This window comes from Lacerta agilis, chromosome Z (genome assembly GCF_009819535.1).
Source record: "Lacerta agilis isolate rLacAgi1 chromosome Z, rLacAgi1.pri, whole genome shotgun sequence".
NCBI lineage: Eukaryota > Metazoa > Chordata > Lepidosauria > Squamata > Lacertidae > Lacerta > Lacerta agilis.
The window spans coordinates 47,027,162-47,047,714 of record NC_046331.1 but is presented as its reverse complement, the minus strand read 5'-3'; the positions used below and the strand labels follow the sequence as shown (position 1 = coordinate 47,047,714).

At 41.4% G+C, this 20,553-nt stretch overlaps 1 protein-coding gene across 3 annotated transcripts in view; it reads left to right on the top strand.

The window, feature by feature from the left end:
* The window catches only part of MAP7D3 (MAP7 domain containing 3), an 85,186-nt gene that overhangs the window by 64,193 nt on the left and 440 nt on the right, over positions 1-20,553 (top strand). For all 3 annotated transcript variants that reach the window (XM_033137408.1, XM_033137407.1, XM_033137406.1), the window contains 6 exons: positions 3,702-3,861; positions 7,392-7,496; positions 9,134-9,187; positions 11,303-11,381; positions 16,549-16,735; positions 17,836-18,113. In XM_033137408.1, the coding sequence (XP_032993299.1) occupies positions 3,702-3,861; positions 7,392-7,496; positions 9,134-9,187; positions 11,303-11,381; positions 16,549-16,735; positions 17,836-18,113 (863 nt within the window). The remainder of the gene's footprint in view (positions 1-3,701; positions 3,862-7,391; positions 7,497-9,133; positions 9,188-11,302; positions 11,382-16,548; positions 16,736-17,835; positions 18,114-20,553) is intronic.

The window sequence follows — 20,553 nt, the reverse complement described above, 5'->3', positions numbered from 1 at the left end:
TCTTCGCCTTACTCTCACCTAGTATTTTTTACTTTATTTTATATATATATATTTATTATTCAAATACATTCTACTTTATTTCTTTTCTTTTTTTAAAAAAAACCTATTTTTTAAATATTTTTTATTACTAATTTCCCCCCCAATATCTTTTCTTTTTTTCCTTTCCCCCCCAAACCTGTTTTTTACTTTTTGGCTTTTTGCCTTGCTCTCCCACATCCCCCCCTCTCTTTTTCTTCCTCCCCTCCTTTTTTAATCCAAGGGGGGAAATCCCATTTTTAAAACAAACAAACAAACACCCCCCACAGCTGCTGCAGCCACTCTATTTGAATTTTTATTATTACCCTTTTCTCCCTCTATGCCCCCTTTTTCTTTTCTCTTCCCCTTTTGTTTTTGTTTTCAAAAAAAGGAAAAAGAAGAAAAAGATTTCCCCCCTTTATTTTTATTTTTTAAACTACTACATATTTTTAATAGATATTCTCCCCACCCCACCCCACCCCCAATTTATATTTTTTCCACCCCACTTTTCCATTCTCACCCCCATCTGTTTTCTACCCCGTCTCTTTCTAAACCAAATTCCCCCCTTTTTTCTTTCTTTCTTAGTTCGCTTGCCAACCTATCTTAGAGGGGAAAGCCCTCTCTCCCACCCCACCCCCAAAAACAACTTTGAGCTGAACCCCAAAAAACGGGGGTAGATCACTGCTGAAAGTAGATCACAGTTTCTTGGGAGTTGGCCACCCCTGGTATAAGACATGTAACTAGAATAAAAATTAAAAAAAAACCAAGCAAATAATTGTAATAAAGCACTGCTATAATTATATATAATTTCCCTAAAATTTTGGTTTCATTCGCCTTTCCGTGCTGAAATGTCACAACCTGAACGACCATGGCTTGTGCCCCCCCCCCCCAGTTTTGATCCTGGGTACGCCCCTGAGTCAATGCAAAAAAGTAAGAACTTATTCTTGTTGTTTTTACTGATTATACTTTGCATTGGCTCCTATACGTTATTTATTATTATTGCATTAAGGTAAGAAACAATATATGCAGCGTTATATTTGTTTTAAATGTCGCAATGGTTTTGCGGCTCCCAGTTGTTGTTTTTTCCTTTGGTTACGGGTCCAAGTGGCTCTTTTCGTCTTAAAGGTTGCAGACCCCTGGTATAGGGGAATCCCATACCCCCAGAGAACTTGTCATTGTGCCCTGGGAGAGGTAGAGTCCACTGAACATATTCTCCTGAGCTGCCCTTTCTATACAGATTTCAGGCAAAATCTTATAGCGCCACTTTTATCTCAACTTAGCCTCTATCCAGAGAAAGACAGGTTTTATATTTGTTGAATAATGTTACGGGAAAAAGAGCTTCCTTGGTGGCCAAGTTTCTTTTTCTAGCTCTTAAGCGTCGTAAGACTAAATTTGATTGCATTGACATGGGTTTATCTGTATAGCTTCATGTTAGTGCTGGCTATGTTTTATTCTAAAGTTCCTCTAGAATGTTTTAGATGTTTTAATTTTGTATGGATAAATGTATTTTTTCTGACTGACGGTCGAATAAAGAATGATGATGATGAAATCTTCTTGTAACCCTACTAGCGATGTCAATTGTTTACAGTTCTTTTAATTACAACGTAATTAAACGTATTTTAAATACAACGTAAATTTATTCCAGTCTTTCAAGAAATTCTGGTCGTGCTGTTTCCTAATTTTTCCAGACAATTTCGCCAATTCAGCATAGTCCATTAATTTAATCTGCCACTCTTCTTTTGTAGGAATCTTTTCTTGCGTCCATCGTTGGGCTAGTAATATTCTTGCTGCAGTTGTAGCATCTAAAAACAATGTTTTATCTTGTCTGGGTATGAAAGTTACTGTATTTTTCCATGTATAAGACTTTATTTCCCCCCAAGTTTAAAATGGGGGGTCGTCTTATACACAGAATGTTGCCTTTCTTTCTTTCTTTCTTTCTTTCTTTCTTTCTTTCTTTCTCTTTCTTTCTTCATTTTGGGCTCAAAAAAGAGGGGTCGACTTATACGTGGGGGGGCATCTTATACACGGGAAAATGCGGTAAATCAATAAGGGGCAGCCATTCACACCCTCCGTAATATTAGCAATTCTGCTTTCATATTGCCATTCCATTGCTGTTAAATTGTGAATGTCAATGCCTCTTGTCACCTGTGCTTTAGGTGACTAAGGTGAGATGCCTTGGTAAGTCAGAATGACACCCAGGGTCAGATTTACGTATAAGCTCAACAAGCTCCAGCTTAGGGCCCCCCTTGTGTTGTGTTGGCTCCTATTTGTGATGTGCAAATGGCTTTACATACCTATCTATCAATGACCATATAACATATATTCAACACACAAAAACAGTGACAGTTTGTTGTGGACAAAGGACAGCTGGACATATCAAGGGCCCTATTACCTTCAGTAGCTGAGGGCCTCATCAAACCTCAATCCTGCCCTCTATCTATCTATTTTATATTTATTTATTTATCTGTCTATCATGTATCTAACCTGTCTATCAATAATCTATCTATCTTATATCTGTCTGTCTGTCATCTTATCTATCTATATCTATCAATCAATCATATATATCTACAACTATCTATCTATCTATCTATCTATCTATCTATCTATCATCTATCTATCTATCTCTATCATCTATCTATATTTATCTATCTATCTATCTATCTATCTATCTATCTATGCCAGTGCCGAATTTACGTACAGTGGTACCTCGACTTACTAAAGTAATCCGTTCCGAAGGCGCGCTCGTAAGTCGAAGGCGCCATCTTGGAATGGGGAAAAAATTCGTCTGTCGAAAAAACCGCATTCAAAACTTCATAAGTCAAGGTATCATGCCGCCGCTTTCCGTTCATAAGTCAAAAATTTCGGAAGCGGTGGCCATTTTTTCGCTTCCGGAGGTCATTCTGAAGTTGAAAAATACGGAAGTCGAGTCGCTCATAAGTCAAGGTACCACTGTATTAGCTAAACAAGCTCCAGGTTAGGGCCCCCCCTCTCTTGGCCCCCCCCAAAAAAATGTAAAGGAAAAAAAAACCCTGAATGTACATTTTCATAATATAAGATAAAAAGCAAATAAAATAAAACCTATATACAGCAACCGTGTTTTATGTTGTGTAGGCTTCTATTTGTTATGTGCAAATGGCTTTAGAGATCTATTAGGTCCCTAAATGACCATATAGCAGGGGTCAGCAACCTTTTTCAGCAGGGGGCCGGTCCACTGTCCCTCAGACCTTGTGGGGGGCTGAACTAGATTTTTTTTTTGGGGGGGGTGAACGAATTCCTATGCCCCACAAATAACCGAGAGATTAATTTTAAATAAAAGGACACATTCTACTCGTGTAAAAACATGCTGATTCACGGGCCAGATTTAGAAGGCGATTGGGCCGGATCCAGCCCCCAGGCCTTTGTTTGCCTACCCATGCCATATAGCATATATTCAACACAAAAAACAGCAACAATTGGTTGTTGATTAGAATGTAACTTAAAGGGAAAATCTTTGGAAAGATTTTTTTTCCTCCAAAAGCATTTTATTTTAAAAATCCGTTTTAATTTTTTTTAATTGAGTTTTTTTTAAAAAAAACACCTCGATTTAAATTTTTAAAAAATCTGATTTTTTTAAAATTATTATTTTTAAAAAAGCATTGATTTTTATCAAGCAAGTATCTGACCTGTTGTCGATTTATTTGGAATAGGATCAGAAAGGAAGAAGTCGCCAAGCGAGCCCTCGAGAAACAGGCCCAGCTGGAAGAGTCCCTCCAGGAACTGGAAGACGAAAAGAGGGCAGGGGAAGAGGAGCCGCAAAGGCGGGCCGAGCAGGAGGAGCAGGAGAAGATGGCCGAGCTCCAGCTTCAGGTTAGGACTCAAGGCAGAGTGGAAAGAGGCTAGATACTGGAAAATATTTTATGTTCTGGGATTCTCAGCAGCCTGCAAAAAGACCCTTTGGGGGATCGAGGGCAGCAGTCCCCAGATCCAATGGACCTTAATTTTCATCTTAGGTTTCTTAAGTGCATGCCAAATTCCATTTTTAAATCTATACACCAGTCAAGTGTGTTGGGACCTCTTACTGCAATAATCCCCATTGTTGGGCGAAAGCTTCCATGTCTTTTAACCATGGGGGGCGTTTTGGTGATTCCTGCCCCTACATTATTATTATTATTATTATTATTATTATTATTATTATTATTATTATTATTATTTGTATTCCGCCCTCCCCTGCCAGAGCTGGGCTCAGAGCGGCTAACATAATATTAATAACACAATATACATAAAAACAAGCAATCAATTAAAATTCAAATAAATTAAAATTAAACTAAACAAAAGGCAATCCTCAGGTTAACACATCAATCATAAAAAACTTCCCTAAACAGGGCTGCTGGTTAGGTCACCCAGTAGCTTCTCTCTGCTACTCAACGATTCCGTAAAGGTAAAGGTAAAGGGACCCCTGACTGTTAGGTCCATTTGCCGACGACTCGGATTGCGGCGCTCATCTCGCTTTACTGGCTGAGGGAGCCGGAGTACGGCTTCCGGGTCATGTGGCCAGCATGACTAAGCCACTTCTGGCAAGCCAGAGCAGCGCACGGAAACGCCGTTTACCTTCCCGCCGGAGCGGTACCTATTTATTTACTTGCACTTGGAGGTGCTTTCGAACTGCTAGGTTGGCAGGAGCTGGGACTGAGCAACAGGAGCTCGCCCCATTGCGGGGATTCGAACCGCCGACCTTCTGATCAGCAAGCCCTAGTGTAAGGTTTCTGTGGTGGCTTCTCGCGAGTAAAGAGTCCTGACTCTGGATCCTCTTATTTACAGGATTTATTGTACAACTATATACATTGCAGAGCTCAAAAGTCTGTGACCATCTTAGTCACTCTCAGATCCCGGAAGTGGCGCTTTTCGAGAGCGCCCCCAACAAAAGAACTTGGGTACCCCAAGTCTCCTCCTCTCACCCCTGCTTTTCACCCCTCTACGCAATTGGGGCGATAGAACTGCCGTTGCCCCCTCCTCCCCTGAGCCGCTCAGTCGGTGTTGGAAACCTAGAGCATGCCACAGCCCCTTCCCCACGGAGCTCTTTTCCTGCCTGTCGCTCCCACAGGATGTCTCCCACCTGCTCTGGTGGTGTTGGGAACCTTCAGCCTCGCAGAGCCCTTCCACCACCCTGCTGGGCTCTGACGGTTCCCTGACACCTAGGCTCAGTGGTTTAGAGCACAGCGCCACCTGCGTCCCTCAATGATTCCATAAAATCTGCTAAATCTAGTTGTGCTGAGTCTTCTTTCGACATTTAGATTTTCAATTTCAGAAAAGTACAGTATAAGCAATATATTAAACTTTTAAAAACTGGGTAAAGATATATTATGCACGGAAAAATACAGTATTCCGGCCACGTCCCTCCTGCAGTCTTTTGAGACTTCAGCTGTCAGCTTTAACAATAACTATTATTATTATTATTATTATTATTATTATTATTATTATTATTATTATTATTATTATTATTATGTCAGGTTGAGGAAGCCTGAAGTAAGGCAAAAGGGATGAATCTGTTCCAAACTTATTAAAAACAACCCCTAAAAGAGCCATTGAACATGAATTTTACTCTCTGATGAGACCATGGATCCGTAAAACGAAAACAGTCAACAATGTACTACAGTCGCGTAATTGATCCATCAGTAGCTGAACTGGGTTCCGCACAGTCACACAAAAAAAGAGAGCCGCCAAAACGCAAAACAAATCACAAAAACAGGCCTCAGCACCACACTCAAATCGGAGCACGTGTGGCTTCCGAAAAACATTTGCCAACCAGAACACTTCCTTCCGGGTATTCAGTGTTTGGGTCCCGAGTTGTTTGAGTTCCAAGGCGTTTGAGGACCAAGGTACTGCAGTGCAACGTGGGAATAATAAAAAATTGTTCAGGGGAACCCCAGAGTTTGCAGAGGTACACACACACACACACACACACACACACAAATTATACCGAACGGTATAATATATTTTTCTGCAAACCACCCTGAGACCTCCGGGTATAGGGCCCAAATAAATAATGCCCCAAAAGCCCCACTAAAGAGGCCAGATGACTTTTCCAGTTGATTCTCAACATAACCTGGCGACTGAATAGGCTAGACCAGGCATAGGCAACCTTCGGCCCTCCAGCTGTTTTGGGACTACAGTTCCCATCGTCCCTGACCACTGGTCCTGTTAGCTAGGGATCATGGGAGTTGTAGGCCAAAACATCTGGAGGGCCGAGTTTGCCTATGCCTGCTCTAATATTGGGTGGTGGTGGTTTGAACCCCTGCAGCCCGTGGGATATCTACTTGCCAAGACTCTTGAACTGGTCTTTGACCATAATAATAAATGATGAGGATGATGAGGATTATTACTACTACTACTTGCCAAGACCTCCAGTATCTGTCATGGGTGTGTGTGTGTGTGGAGAACGCCACATCTGCTACATGATGCAGGATCAATAATGGTGATGATAATAATAACAATTATTATTATTACTATTATTATTATTATTTACTATTTCTACCCTGCCCATCTGGCTGAGCCTCAGCCCCAAAAAGATTAGCACCCCCACCCCGTCTCTTAGCACCTTAATAGCAGGTATGGAGAGCCTGTGGCGGGACTCCGGATTTTGCGGGGCTCCACCTCCCTTCAGCCCCAGACGGCGTGGCCAGTGGCTGGGAATGGCGAGAGTCAGAATTTTAGTATCTACGGAAGGGCTGCAGGTCCCCCACCTCCTTTGCCATTATTATTCCTATTGTCATCTTCTTTGGCGATCCCTCATAGCTGAGTCAGATTATCTTCCATCAACACGGATTTTAACAGTGAGTCCAAAAGTGACAGTGGAGGCCAATTCTGTGGGGTTTCTGGGCAGGAGTTGATCCTTCCTCTTTGCCCATTTCTCCCTTGCGTCCTGAGTTCGGGTAGTTTTCAAAGCCCACAACACCTTTGGTCAAGGCTGCTCTCCAACTGGAGCGCTCGCAGGCCAGTGTTTCCCAGTTGTCGGTGTTTATACTACATTTTAAAAATTGGCCTTGAGATCTTTCAACCACTTTTGGGGACCACCAGGGTTACACTTTCCATTTTTAAGTTCGGAAGAGAGTCGTTGCTTTGGTAGGCGATACACAACATGACCACCCCAAAGTTGAGGTTGAAGGATCGCTGCTTCGAGACTGGCGATCTTTGCTTTTTGCAGAACACTGGCATTAGTTCTCCTGCCTTCCCGAGCGACGTGTCCGATTTTCCGGAGACCCTGTTGACGGAATCTCTTACAACGTGCTGGATGCCTTGCAGTTTGGATTGCTGTTCCCGTTTTGCGGTTTCCATTTGGGTGGGGTTTGGGGAACAGAAGGTCTTTCTGGTGGTGATTCCCTCCCCCCCCCCCATTTTAGCGAGAAGAGGCCGAGGCAAAAGCTCTGCAGGAAGCCGAGAAGCAGCGTCAGGAACGGGAGCGGATTGTTCAGCGGAACAAGCAAGAGCGGCTAGAGAGGAAAAAGGTGAGACGCCTGCCTTTCCTGCTCTCAGTCCTCTCCTTTGAATGAATGAATGAATGGAGCTTGCTTTGCGTCAGCCATCGGCCATCACAACAAAATAGCATTGCAGTGTGCATATACCAGGCATGTCCAACAGGTAGATCGTGACCTGGTGGATCGCTGGGTGTTCCTGGTCGATATCCGGTCTCTCAGGGATCGCCCCCCCCAAAAAAAAAGTTTTAAAAGAATTAAAAAGCTCAACAACTACTGTTTCCTAAAAAAAAAAAAGCTCAACCACTCTGACTTCCTAAGAAAAGCTGAGCAACTTTGCCTTTCCAAAAAAGGCTCAGCAACTTTTGGTTCCTAGCCAAAACGTTGACCATCAGATTAAGGTCCACTATTTTACTGCAGATTCAGGACCTTTCAACAGGTTTTCCACACCCATCAGCCAATCACCCATTCCCACCACCCTTCTGAGTAATACCCCTCCCCACTCCCTCACTATATTTAAGGGTCTGGTGACTTCCGTTTCAGTGTATCTGAAGAAGCGTGCATGCACACGAAAGCTCATACCATAAGACGCTCCGGACCATAAGATCCTTTTTAAAGGGGGAAAGCCAGGATTTTTTTCCCCCTGGTTTTCCTCCTCTAAAAGGTTGGGAGGGGGAGCGGAGGCTCGCCCCTTCTCCCCGGCTCCCTTAATAAAAAGCGGGGATGAGCCACTCTGAAGGGGCGCCACGCACCCCTTCAGAGGGTTCATCCCCGTTTGCTTTGAAGGGAGCTGGGGACGAGGGGTGAACATTTGGAGTCCCTTTCATTTAATTGTCTCACGCAGTGGTGGCCTGACTTGGCCCCCTCCAGCTTTTTGGGGACTATAACTACCATCATCCCTAGCTAACAGAATCAGCGGTGGGAGTTGTAGTGCCCAGTCCTGTGCTGCTTTTACAATAGAGCTCAGCAAAGTGTGCCTGGCTTCCTCCCCAGCCCCATTTATTTTCTTTGTGAGGGATTTTAGGAGGGAGATACAATGACAGCCCCATAACCCACCAATGTGTCTTTTATAGCCGAGAGAGGATTTTGTGCCAGGTCTCTCTCTAACCTAATGGTGGCCCAACTCGGCCCTCCAACTGTTTGGGGACTACAGTTCCCATCATCCCTGACCACTGGTCCTGTCAGCTAGGGATGATGGGAGTCATAGTCCCCAAACAGCTGGAGGGCCAAGTTTAGCTACCACAGCAGTCAAAGTCTAACCATTACTCCCTGCTGGCATTCAAGGGTCTCCAAGTGGGGAAAGGAAAGGGCCAGGTGGGCAGGGTCAAAATAATACATTACAGTGGACGCTCTGGTTGCGAACGCTATTCATGTGGGAGGCACGTTCACAACCCGCGCTGCTGCATCTGCGCACGCACGTGACAGAATTCAGTGCTTCTGCGCATGTGCAAAGTGTGATTTAGTGTTGCTGTGCGTGCGCGTGCACTGAAACCCAGAAGTAACCCGTTTCATTACTTCTGGGTTCGGCATGGTTAGCAACCCGAAATCTCGCAACCTGAAGCGGCCATAACCCAAGGTATGACTGTATTATTATTATTATTATTATTATTATTATTATTATTATTATTAAGTCTTGGCATTATCTAAGTGGCGTGACTGTTCTTTGACAGAGAATAGAAGAAATAATGAGAAGGACCCGGAAGGCAGAGCAGAACGACGCCAAGGTGAATGTCCCAACGTCGGCTAAGGCATTGTTTGCCTCTGTTTTCTGTTGGTTGTGTTCAAGGGGAACGTTGTCAGCACCTGTGTTAAAAATTGTGGTTTTCTCTGAGCTCCCACAGTCGTGCCCTGATCTGTCGCTGGTGTGCTGTGGCAGCTTTTATTTCATTTCATTAGAATTTTTATTGGTTTTTACACGTCTTTTCACACATAATATCACAGTATGCAAAAAGAAATGAAACATTTGGCTCCATTTTTGGACAAATACTTGCCTTGTATTGCAGGCATAGGCAAACTCCAGCCCTCCAGATGTTTTGGGACTACAGTTCCCATTATCTCTGGCCACTGGTCCTGTTAGCTAGGGATGATGGGAGTCGTAGTCCCAAACATCTCGAGAGCCGGAGGTTTCCTATGCCTGTTGTATTGCCTCTTAAGCTGTTAGTCGATTGCGCCATTTCTGCCAATCGGATATAGTTGGAGCTTTCCCCCCTTTCCAGTTCATTGCTACCAGTGTTCGAGCTGCAGCCGTGGCATATAGGAAAATTTCTCTTAGGTTTTCCGGAAATTTCTCTTAGGTTTTTGGGATAAATAGGAGATATTTACAAAATCCTAATAGTGGTATAATGTCTATGGCAGCATTTGATGGACCCTTGTCTAACGAAACACGAGAAGTAAGACAAACGGTACAGACTGTTGTAAGAATGTATTAGAAAAAAATATAAAGAATAAGCTAATAATGACAGGTACATTCATTATCAGAATGGGAGTACACACCGGGAAATGATAGGAAGCCCCATTACACTCTTTTAATTTAAGTTAATAAATAGAAGAGAAAATAAGAGATAGCAAAAATTTAAATTAAGTTTAATGTCTGTAAATATATGGAATATTGCTTGTATATGGTTTTTGTATATACGGTTTATATTTTTGTTTATTCAAGAAGTTGTACACCATATTTGTTATATAAAATTATCAATAAGGCATCAATAAAAAAAATTAAAAAGAAAAGAAAAGAATCATTTGGCTCCGTAAGCCTGTGACTCCTCCCACCCCCCGTCTGAGGGCTTTCAAAAATATTCTCTTCATATTGCAATCCCCTACCTTTCTTATTAAAAGGGATGCAGGCGGTGCTGTGGTCTAAACCACAGGGCCTAGGCTAGCTGATCAGAAGGTCAGCGTTTTGAATCCCCACCACGGGGTGAGCTCCCGTTGCTCAGTCCCTGCTCCTGCCCACCTAGCAGTTTGAAAGCACGTCAAAGTGCAAGTAGATAAACAGGTACCGCTCTAGCGGGAAGGTAAACAGCGTTTCCGTGAGCTGCTCTGGTTCGCCAGAAGCGGCTTAGTCATGCTGGCTACGTGACCTGGAAGCTGGACGCCGGCTCCCTCGGCCAATAAAGCGAGATGAGCACCACAACCCCAGAGTTGTCTACGATAGGACTTAACAGTCTGGGGTCCCTTTACCTTTACCTTTCTTATTACTATTAAATGGTTGTTTTATATATAAACTAAAATAACGAAGATAAGCAATGAGCAGTAATTTTAACTGGACAAAACTTCCTGTGACCCTACTTCCAGCAAAAGATTAGAAATACATTAAAACATCCGTCATTCAAAGCTTCCCTAAACAGGACTGCCTTCAGATGTCTTCTAAAAGTCCAATAGTTGTTTATTTCCTTCACAACGGGAGGGTGTTCCACAGGGCAGGCGCCACCACTGAGAAGGCCCTCTGCCTAGTTCCCTGTGACTTTGCTTCTTGCAGGGAGCGAACTGCCAGAAAGCCCCCAGGAGAGGGACCCCAGTGTCCGGGGTAGAGACGATCCTTCAGGTTTACTGGGCCGAGGCCATTGAGGGCTTTCAAGGTCAGCACTGAATTGTGCCCGGAAACGTCCTGGGAGCCAATGCACGTCTTTCAGGACCAGTGTTATATGGCGTCAATCAGATTTCTTTTAAATGCTTTATTTTACAGAAAGCTTCAACCTTGCTGGCATCCTCTCAATAGTGACAAGCAGAGCAAAGTTTCCTATGGGTTTTAATGTCGTTCAGATGCCAGCTGGGCAGAGTGCCGTCTTATAACCAGCAGCTCATCTCTCAACTGACTCTTTCTGCTTCCTCTAACACAGAATGATGACAAGTCCAATGAGGAGGACGAAGGTGTCGAAGATGATGAGGAGCTGGGCCTCGAAAAGCAAGACCAGCCTGGTAAGGGGCAGCCCTGCAACTTCTTTGCCGGGTAGATTTTATTTAAAACGAATCAATTTAAATCCCAATTTAAATCTCTAGTCAGGAAATCTTGATTTAAATCTCATTTTTTACAGAAAGGTTCAACCTTGCTGGCATCCTCTTAATCTTGACAAGCAGAGGAAGGTTTCCTTTTTGGAATGATAAATTTCCAGAGTAGTTTCTATTGTTATATCAAAAGTGACTGAATTGGTTCTACTCTTAGAAATACATGGACAGATAATGATTAAATGATGGTGAGGTTTAATAAGTTAAAGGTTTCTATTTGGACAACTTTTCCCCTGTACTTGATTGGAAGGAGAAAAAGAATCATTTCCTTCATCACAATTTAAACGATTTATTTAACTAAAGCAGTAACATGATAGCAGATGTATCCATGTTTGTTAACTGATGTGATTAAACTTTTTTTTAAACAACTTAGACTGAGTTTTATTTTATTTTTTAAAAAAATAATATTTATTGAACAGTTTTTAAACAAAACATATAACAACAAAAACAACAATTAAAACAAACTACATAAAAAAGAAAAAAAGAAAAAACTACAAAAATCTCCTTATCTTTAACAACCTGTATTTTTCTCACATCTTAATCGGACTTCCTCCTGTCTCCTCCTTCTGCGTCCCTTGCAAATATCTTTAAGTAACTTCCCATTTAAACTAATACTATCCTTCTTCTAACAACAATATTTCTCTTATCATCTCTTATCTCTTACTCATTACTATATCAATATATCAATACCTACCTCTATCTCTTTACTTAATCCTAAATCCAAATCATTTAACTCATCTTTAATTCTACAACCTATCCTTTCTTCACAAGAAAAAAATCTAACTTTAAATCTTACAATGTTCTTTTAAATACAATTTAAATTTTCCCCATTCTTTTTCAACCGCGTCGTCTCTCTGGTCACGGATTCTCCTGGTCATTTCTGCAAGCTCCATATACTCCATCATTTTCATCTGCCATTCTTCGATAGTAGGTAATTCTTCTGTCTTCCAGTTCTTAGCTATTAAAACTCTAGCTGCTGTTGTGGCATACAAAACCAAGTTTCTATCACATTTTGGAATGTCCTTTCCTAAAATACCCAATAAAAAAGCCTCTGGTTTTTTCTTAAAGGTGTTTTTCAACACTTTTTAAATTTCATTATATATCTTCTCCCAGTAATCTCTTACCTTAGGGAACAACCACCACATATGAAAGAATGTTCCTTCTGTTTGCTTACATTTCCAACATTTGTTACTTAAACCATGGTAGATTTTAGCTAGTTTTACAGGGGTTAAATACCACCTGTACATCATCTTCATAATGTTCTCTCTCAATAAACTGCCCGCTGTAAATTTAATATTTGTATTCCATAGCTTTTTAGACTGAGTTTTAGCACACATGAAAAACTTCAAACAAATCCTTCTTTCCTGATGAATAGCCTTTGGACTCTAATGTAACTTTAGAAAGGTTTTTCCTCCAAAAGCATTTTATTTTAAAAATCCAATTTAAATTTAAAAAAATCCGATTGAAATAAAAAATAATAATCTGGGTTTTTTATATTTTTAAATCATTGATTTTTATCCACCCTGCTTTCTTGGCTAGCTTGGAAGCATTCTCTGATGATCTGGGAAGGAGCTTCTGGCGCAGAGGGCCTTCATTCCCTCTTGTGGAAGGAATGGTGCATGGTTAGTTAAACCTGCCGTCGTGACTGCCTGCTTTACATCTTAGGTCGCAGTTTGAAAATAGTTTCCTTTTACTGCCACCCACGCTCCAAATTTCAAGTGGTGACTCTAATTATTAATAGTGGAGCCCGCCCTGTGGAATGCCCTCCCATCAGATGTCAAAGAGATAAGTAACTGTCTGACGTAAGACATCTGAAGACAGCCCTCTTTAGGGAGGTATAGAATGATGGATGTTTTATGCGAATAAAGCCGTAATGAGAGGATTTTTGATACAGAAAAATAGCCATCAGAGAAGATAGAAGGAGAAAAAGAAAGAGGAAATTCTAGGACATTTGATGGAATGTGAAAGGAAATTGTTATTGAAACCTAAAGATGATCAATTAAAACAAAATATCAAAATGTTGCAGTCTCAATTCTCTATGCTGGTAAGTCAAGAGGTAGAATGGAAAATTAAACAAATGAGACAAAAGAATTTTGAATCAGCAAATAAAACGGGAAAGCTATTAGCTTGGCAATTAAGAAAGAGACAAAATCAGAATATAATCAATAGATTGGATACAGGTGATGGTGTTACAGAAGATCCGAAAGAAATAAGAAAAGCTTTCCAAAGTTTCTATAAAAATCTGTACCAGCAGGGGAAGCAGAATAGCAAAAAAAAAAAAAAATACAGAATTATTTGAAAATTCACAAATTAGATCAGATTCCAAAAGATGAGAGTGAAATTTTAAATGCAACAATAACGGCATCAGAAATACAGGCAGAAATAAAAAAAATGAAACTAGGTAAGGCTCCAGGTCCAGATGGACTGACTGCAAAATATTATAAGACTTGGATGATGGGCTTGAGGGCATCCTGATCAAGTTTGCAGACTCTTAGCGAACAACTGATTGTTCGCTAGGCGAAGTGATGGACAATATTCTGAAAGGAGGGAAGATCCCCAATACTTGGAAAGAGGCGTACATAACGTTGATACCTAAACAAGATATGGACCAATTAAATGTCAAGAATTATTGACCAATATCTTTGTTAAATAATGACTACAAGCTTTTTGCAGATATTATGGCATCAAGATTGAAAGGAATATTGAATGAGCTAATTCATAAAGATCAAGCAGGTTTTCTTCTTGGCCGAAAATTAAGAGAACGTAAGACATATAGTGGATGTTATAGAATACTTGGAGATCAGGAATGATAAACCTGCGGCATTTATGTTTATAGATGCGGAAAAAGATAATATTTCTTGGCAATTTATGAAGAAGAGCCTAGAGATCATGGGAATGGGGGGATCTTTTTTGAAAGGAATTGAAGCAATATACTCAGAACAAAAAGCGAAACTGATTGTGAATAATGAGCTATCGGAGAGTTTTGAGATAACAAAAGGCACCAGGCAAGGTTGTCCGCTGTCACCTTTGTTATTTGTAATGGACCTGGAAGTGTTAATGAGAAGATTGAGAGAATGTCCGGAAATAAGTGGTATTAAAATAGGTGCAAAAGAATTTAAATTAAAAGCCATTGCAGATGATTTGGTGTTAACATTGGAAGAACCCCAAAAGAGTGTCCCGAAAGCTTTAGAGGAGATTGAGAAATTTGGACAATTGGCGGGATTTAAACTAAACAAAACTAAGACGAAAATGATGGTGAAAAACATGGAAAAATGCCATCAGAAGAATTACAACAAAGATCCAGTATAATGATAGCAAAGAAAGTAAATTATCTGGGAATCTGGTTGACTCCAAAGAATATTAATTTATTTGAACATAAACTATCAGCCGGTCTGGAGAGAGATCAAGAGGGATTTAGAAGTCTGGAATAGACTCAAGTTGTCATTTAGTGGGAGAATTGCAGCAATCAAGATGAATGTTTTACCGAAGATGTTATTCTTATTTCAAACGATTCTGATAATTAAAGGAACAGGACATTTCAAGGAATGGCAGAAAATACTATCAAGGTTTATCTGGCAGGGGAAGAAACCAAGGATATGTTGATTGATAAGAAAGAAAGAGGTGGATTCTCCATGCCAGACCTGAAGTTGTATTATGAGGCGTCCTGTCTCTGTTGGCTGAAAGAATGGATAACACTGGAAAACACGGATTTGCTGGATTTAGAAGGATATGATAATAGATATGGATGGCACTCCTATCTCTGGTATGATAAAGTACATAAAGGATTTTTGAACCATGTGAATAAGGAGAGCCATGTTTGGGAAAGGAACAAGAGATTTCTAGAGAATAGGACACCGTGGTGGATCTCACCCATAGAAGTACTTACTGTAAAGAAAGTTAACATGGAAGGGAGAAGACCCACCTACGGTGATTCATTGATGAAATCAGACAGAGGCTGGAAATTAAAACCATACAGCCAGATCGAATATGCTTTCACAGGATGGTTACAATATCACCAGGTCAATGATTTACTAGTAAGTGATAGGAAAACTGGTTTTGAGGATAAAAAATCTAGATTTCAAACTGACTTGTTGGAATGTAGAAGGAAATTGTTGACAAAAATGTATAATTTTTTACTAGAATGGTATACTAAAGATGAGTTAACAAAAGAGGCTATGATAAAATGGGCAATGGACTTTGGGTACAATATTGAGTATGAAGCGTGGTTGAAACTGGAATGAAAGTATGAAATTTACAGCATGTGTCACCTTGAAAAAAAATGTATATAAAATGATGTATCGATGGTATTTAACACCAGTTAAGTTGTCAAAAATGTATAGGATAAATAATAAACTATGTTGGAAATGTAGACAAAAAGATGGTGAATTCTATCACATGTGGTGGACATGCGATAAGGTTAAAGTGTTTTGGGAATCAATTTATAATGAATTGAAAAAGATGTTTAAATATACCTTCCCCAAAAAGCCGGAGGCTTTTCTGCTTGGCTTGATGGATGAAGAGATTGCCAAAAAGGACCAAAGATTGTTTATGTATGCAGCAACCGCAGCGAGGGTACTTCTAGCCCAAAAGTGGAAATCACAGAAGTTACCAACGATTGACGAGTGGCAGACGAAGATGATGGAATATGCTGAACTCGCAAAACTGACTGGCAGGGTCAGAAACCAGGACGATTCAAGGTTTCAAAGAGATTGGAGTAAATTTGTGGAATATATTAGATTGAACAGAGGAAGTTTGAAAACACTAGCAGGACTGGAATAAACCTTGGGCATAGAACAATAGACTTAAATAGAAACTGCGCGATTAGAGTGGACAAGAAAACCTGCTGACGAGAGGGAGGGAAGTCGTAGCTCGGCAGAGCGAGGATATAAGTGTTGTATGTCTATATATGTTTTGTTTGATGTAATTGGTTTAATTGGAAAATAATAAAAATTATATACCAAAAAAAATAATAATAGAACGATGGATGTTTTAATGTATTTCAATTCTTTTGCTGGAAGTGGCTGGGGAAATGCAGCCAGATGGGTGGGGTATTAATTATTATTATTATCATTTATTTCAGAAAAGGCAAAATATGACTCCTCCCTCAAACATAGTCTGGAGGCTGTGTGCGATTTGACCACATTGGAAGACAGATCAAAAATGGAACCGGACAGTATCTTTGTAAATGGGGATGGGCAGCAGGAGGTTGACCGGAGAAACGATGGTGGTGGGAATTTGATGTATTTCACTCAGGAGAAAGAATCAAGGTAAGCTTGGTGTGGGTGTTGCCCCACTCATGGCCCCCCAAAAAACAACCCCGTACAGTGGTCCCTTGATTCCCAAACTTAATCTGTTCCGGAAGTCCATTCCAAAACCGAGGATGCCAGCAAGGCTGAATCTTTCTGTAAAACAGGTACCATGGTTCTCAAATTTAAACCCTCTGGAAGTCCGTTCTGGAGGTGTTCCAAAACTGAGGTGCTCCTTTCCCATAGAAAGACATACAAAAGGGATGAATCCGTTCCAGACTTTTAAAAGCAGCAATTTAACATGAATTTTACTTTATTATGAGACCATCGAGCCATAAAACGAAAGCAGTCATCAATGTGCTGTACCATAAATGAAGTAAGATATTGTAGATGATAAATATTAAAATTATTTTTTTGTTTTCTGACCTGCACTGATGATAGTCATTGTTTGGATGGGGGGCTTTTATCCATTTCCGCAGTCACACAATCAACCCATCAATAATAAATAATAAAATCCCTTTTCTTACAGAAAGGTTCAACCTTGCTGGCATCCTCTTAATAGTGACAAACACAGGAAGGTTTCCTTTTGGGAACCATAAAATCACCTGTCTCCTGCTACCCTTCGGAGAAAACGGAAGAATAAATTTTCAGAGTCGTTTTTACAATTATATCAAAAATATTGATTTGGTTCTACTCTTAGAAATACATTGAAAGATAATGATGAAATGATGGTGAGGTTTCATAAGTAGTCTATTTGGACAACTTTTCTGCTGTACTTGATTAGAAGGAGAAAAACAACAATTTCCTTAATAACAATTTATTTCACTAAAACAATAATATGATAGCATATGGATCCCCGTTTGTTAACTGATATGGTTAAATGTTGGTGTGTGTTTTTTTTTAAAAAAAAAAAAACTTGAGTTTTAGCACACATGAAAAACTTAAAACAAATCCTTCTTTCCGGATGAATAGCCTTTGGAATGTCAGGCAACTGAAAGAAAAAATCTTTAGAAAGAATCTTATTTTAAAAATCCAATTTAAATTTTTAAAAAATCCATTTTTTTAAACTTTTCTTTTTAAAAAAAAATCATTGATTTTTATCCACCCTGCTCTCTTCCCAGTCCTCCAACAAAGGAAATGGTTGTTGAGAACTCTGAAATCTCATGTGTTAACGAAGCGGATTGCTCAACTGGATTTCTACCTAACCTGAATGGGAAATCTACCACGTGGAATTTTGAAGAAATCATTGACCTCGGCATCCATCCCAAGACAAGCATTACTGCAGATAAAGCCACCCAGAGCTTGAAAGATGCCGCTGTTGTACCTGCGAGTCCCAGGCTGGCTTTTGAAGAAGAAATTCCCGTGAATTCCTTGACCAAACCGATAGAGACCGCATCAGGTATAATAATAATAATAATAATAATAATAATAATAATAATAATAATAATAAATTATTTCTGCCCCGCCCATCTGGCTGGGTTTCCCCAGCCACTGTAGGCAGCTTCCGACAGGAGATTAAAATACATTAAATATACAGGTAGTATACAGTCATGGGGGTCTGCCCAGCACACCAGACCACCTCTCCACTGAAAGGTGGCAAATTCACAATTGACTTCGGCGTTCAAGGTTCTCAAAATATTTGAAACCTGGGGGTGGAGTGGGGAGAGCTAGAAAGAAGGGTGCTGGCTGACCTGACGTCAGAGGGAAATGAATGTAGTAGTAGTAGGAGTTTATTATTTCTACCCCGCCCTGCTCTGGGTGGCTTCCAGTAGAATAATAATAATAATAATAATAATAATAATAATAATAATAATAACTTATTATTTCTACACGCCCATCTGGCTGGGTTTTCCCAGCCACTCTGGGCGGCTTCCAACAATAATTCATCCAATATCAAAAGCTTCCCTAAACAGGGCTGCCTTCAGGGCGTTCCACAGGGCAGGCGCCACCACCGGGAAGGCCCTCTGCCTGGAGCCCTGTAACTTGGCTTCTCGCGGGGAGGGAACTGCCAGAAGGCCCTCGGGAGAGGGACCCCGGTGTCCGGGGTGGAGACACTCCTTCAGGTCTACTGGGCCAAGGCTGTTTAGGGCTTTCAAGGTCAGCACGGACCCTTTGAATTGTGCCCAGAAACGTCCTGGGAGCCAATGCAGATCTCTCAGGACCAGTGTTATGTGGTCTCAGTGGCTGCTCCCAGTCACCAGTCTAGCTGCCACATTCTGAATTAGTTGCAGTTTCCATGTCACCTTCAAAGGTAGCCCCACGTAGAATGCATTGCAGTAGTCCAAGCAAGAGATAACTAGAGCATGTACCATTCTGGAGAGACAGTCTATGGGCAGGGAGGGTCTCATCCTGCATACCACATGGAGCTGGTAGAGAGCTGCCCTGGATACAGAACTGACCTGCGCCTCCATGGACAGCAGCGACTCCAAAATGACCCCCAAGCTGCACAGCTGGTCCTTCGGGGCACAGTTGCCCCGTTCAGGACCAGGGAGTCCCGCATACCCACCCACCCCCTGTTCCCCAAGAACAGTACTTCTGTCCTGTCAGGATTCAACCTCAACCTGTTATCCGCCATCTGTTCTCCAACCGCCTCCAGGCACTGGGGTCTGCCCAGCGCACCAAACCACCTCTCCGTTAAAAGGTGGCAAATTTCACATTTGAGTTTGGCATTCTGGGTTCTCAAAATACTTGAAACCTGAGCTGCAGGGCTGGAATGAAGGATGCTGGCTGACCTGAAGTCAGAGGGAAATAAAAGGAGAGGTTTTGGGTGAGTTAATGCAGTCCTTCTGAAATAAGTGGCGTCCCTGGTCCCTCAGTCCCCCAGAGCCCCCTTTTGGTGAACGCTGGCACTCTTGTGAACAGGCTCCTTGTACTAGATTCAGGGAGGGAGCCACGATGGTCAGACACAGTCGAAATAAATTTAAAAAATGAAAAAATGGTCCTGTAGCACCTTAGAGACCAACGAAGCTTTCGTGCGCAGGCAGACTTCTTCAGATACACTGAAGCAGAAGTCCCCAAACCCTGATATAGAGAGAGAGAGAGGGAGGGGGAGGGGGGTATTTCTCCGAAGGGTAGTAGGACTCAATGGGTACGGTCAACCTGTGGACGACTGTGAACGACTGAAATTAGTCCGAAAGGAAAAACCAAGGGATATTATGCAGTAGAAGATGGGTGATTTTATGGTTCCAAAACGGAAACCTTCGTTTGCTTGTCCAGATTGAGTGGATGCCAGCAAGGCTGAATCTTTCCGTAAAAAGGATTACAGACCTGCGCCTTCATTGCTTGACATCTTCTTAATACTTGTATTCAATATTAATAACACTTGGCTTTTGTGTGCAGGCAGATTTCTTCAGATACACTGAAGCGGAAATCCCCATACCCTCATATATGGAGGAAAGGGAGTCCCCAGACCCTCATATAGAGGGAGGGTGGGGTGGATTTTTTCTCCAAAGGGTAGTAGGACTCAATGGGTATGGTCAACCTGTTGACGACTGTGAACGTGTATAAGACGCCCCCAAATTTTGGACATTATTCTTTAGGGGGAAACCTAGTCTTACACACGGAAAAATATGGTAACTAATTGCAATTAAAACTCCACCTGTCTTCCGTTTCTTATTACAGTGGTACCTCTGGTTACGAATGGGATCCATTCTGGGGCCCTGTTCGTAACCTGAAAGGTCTGCAACTTGAAGCGCCGTGTCTGCGCATGTGCACGACGCAATTTGGTGCTTCTGCGCATGCGTGTAACGTCATTTTGCTTGTCTGCGCATGCGCGAACCGCTGAACCCGGAAGTAACCCATTCCGGTACTTCTGGGTCTGGCGCGTTCATAACCCGTGA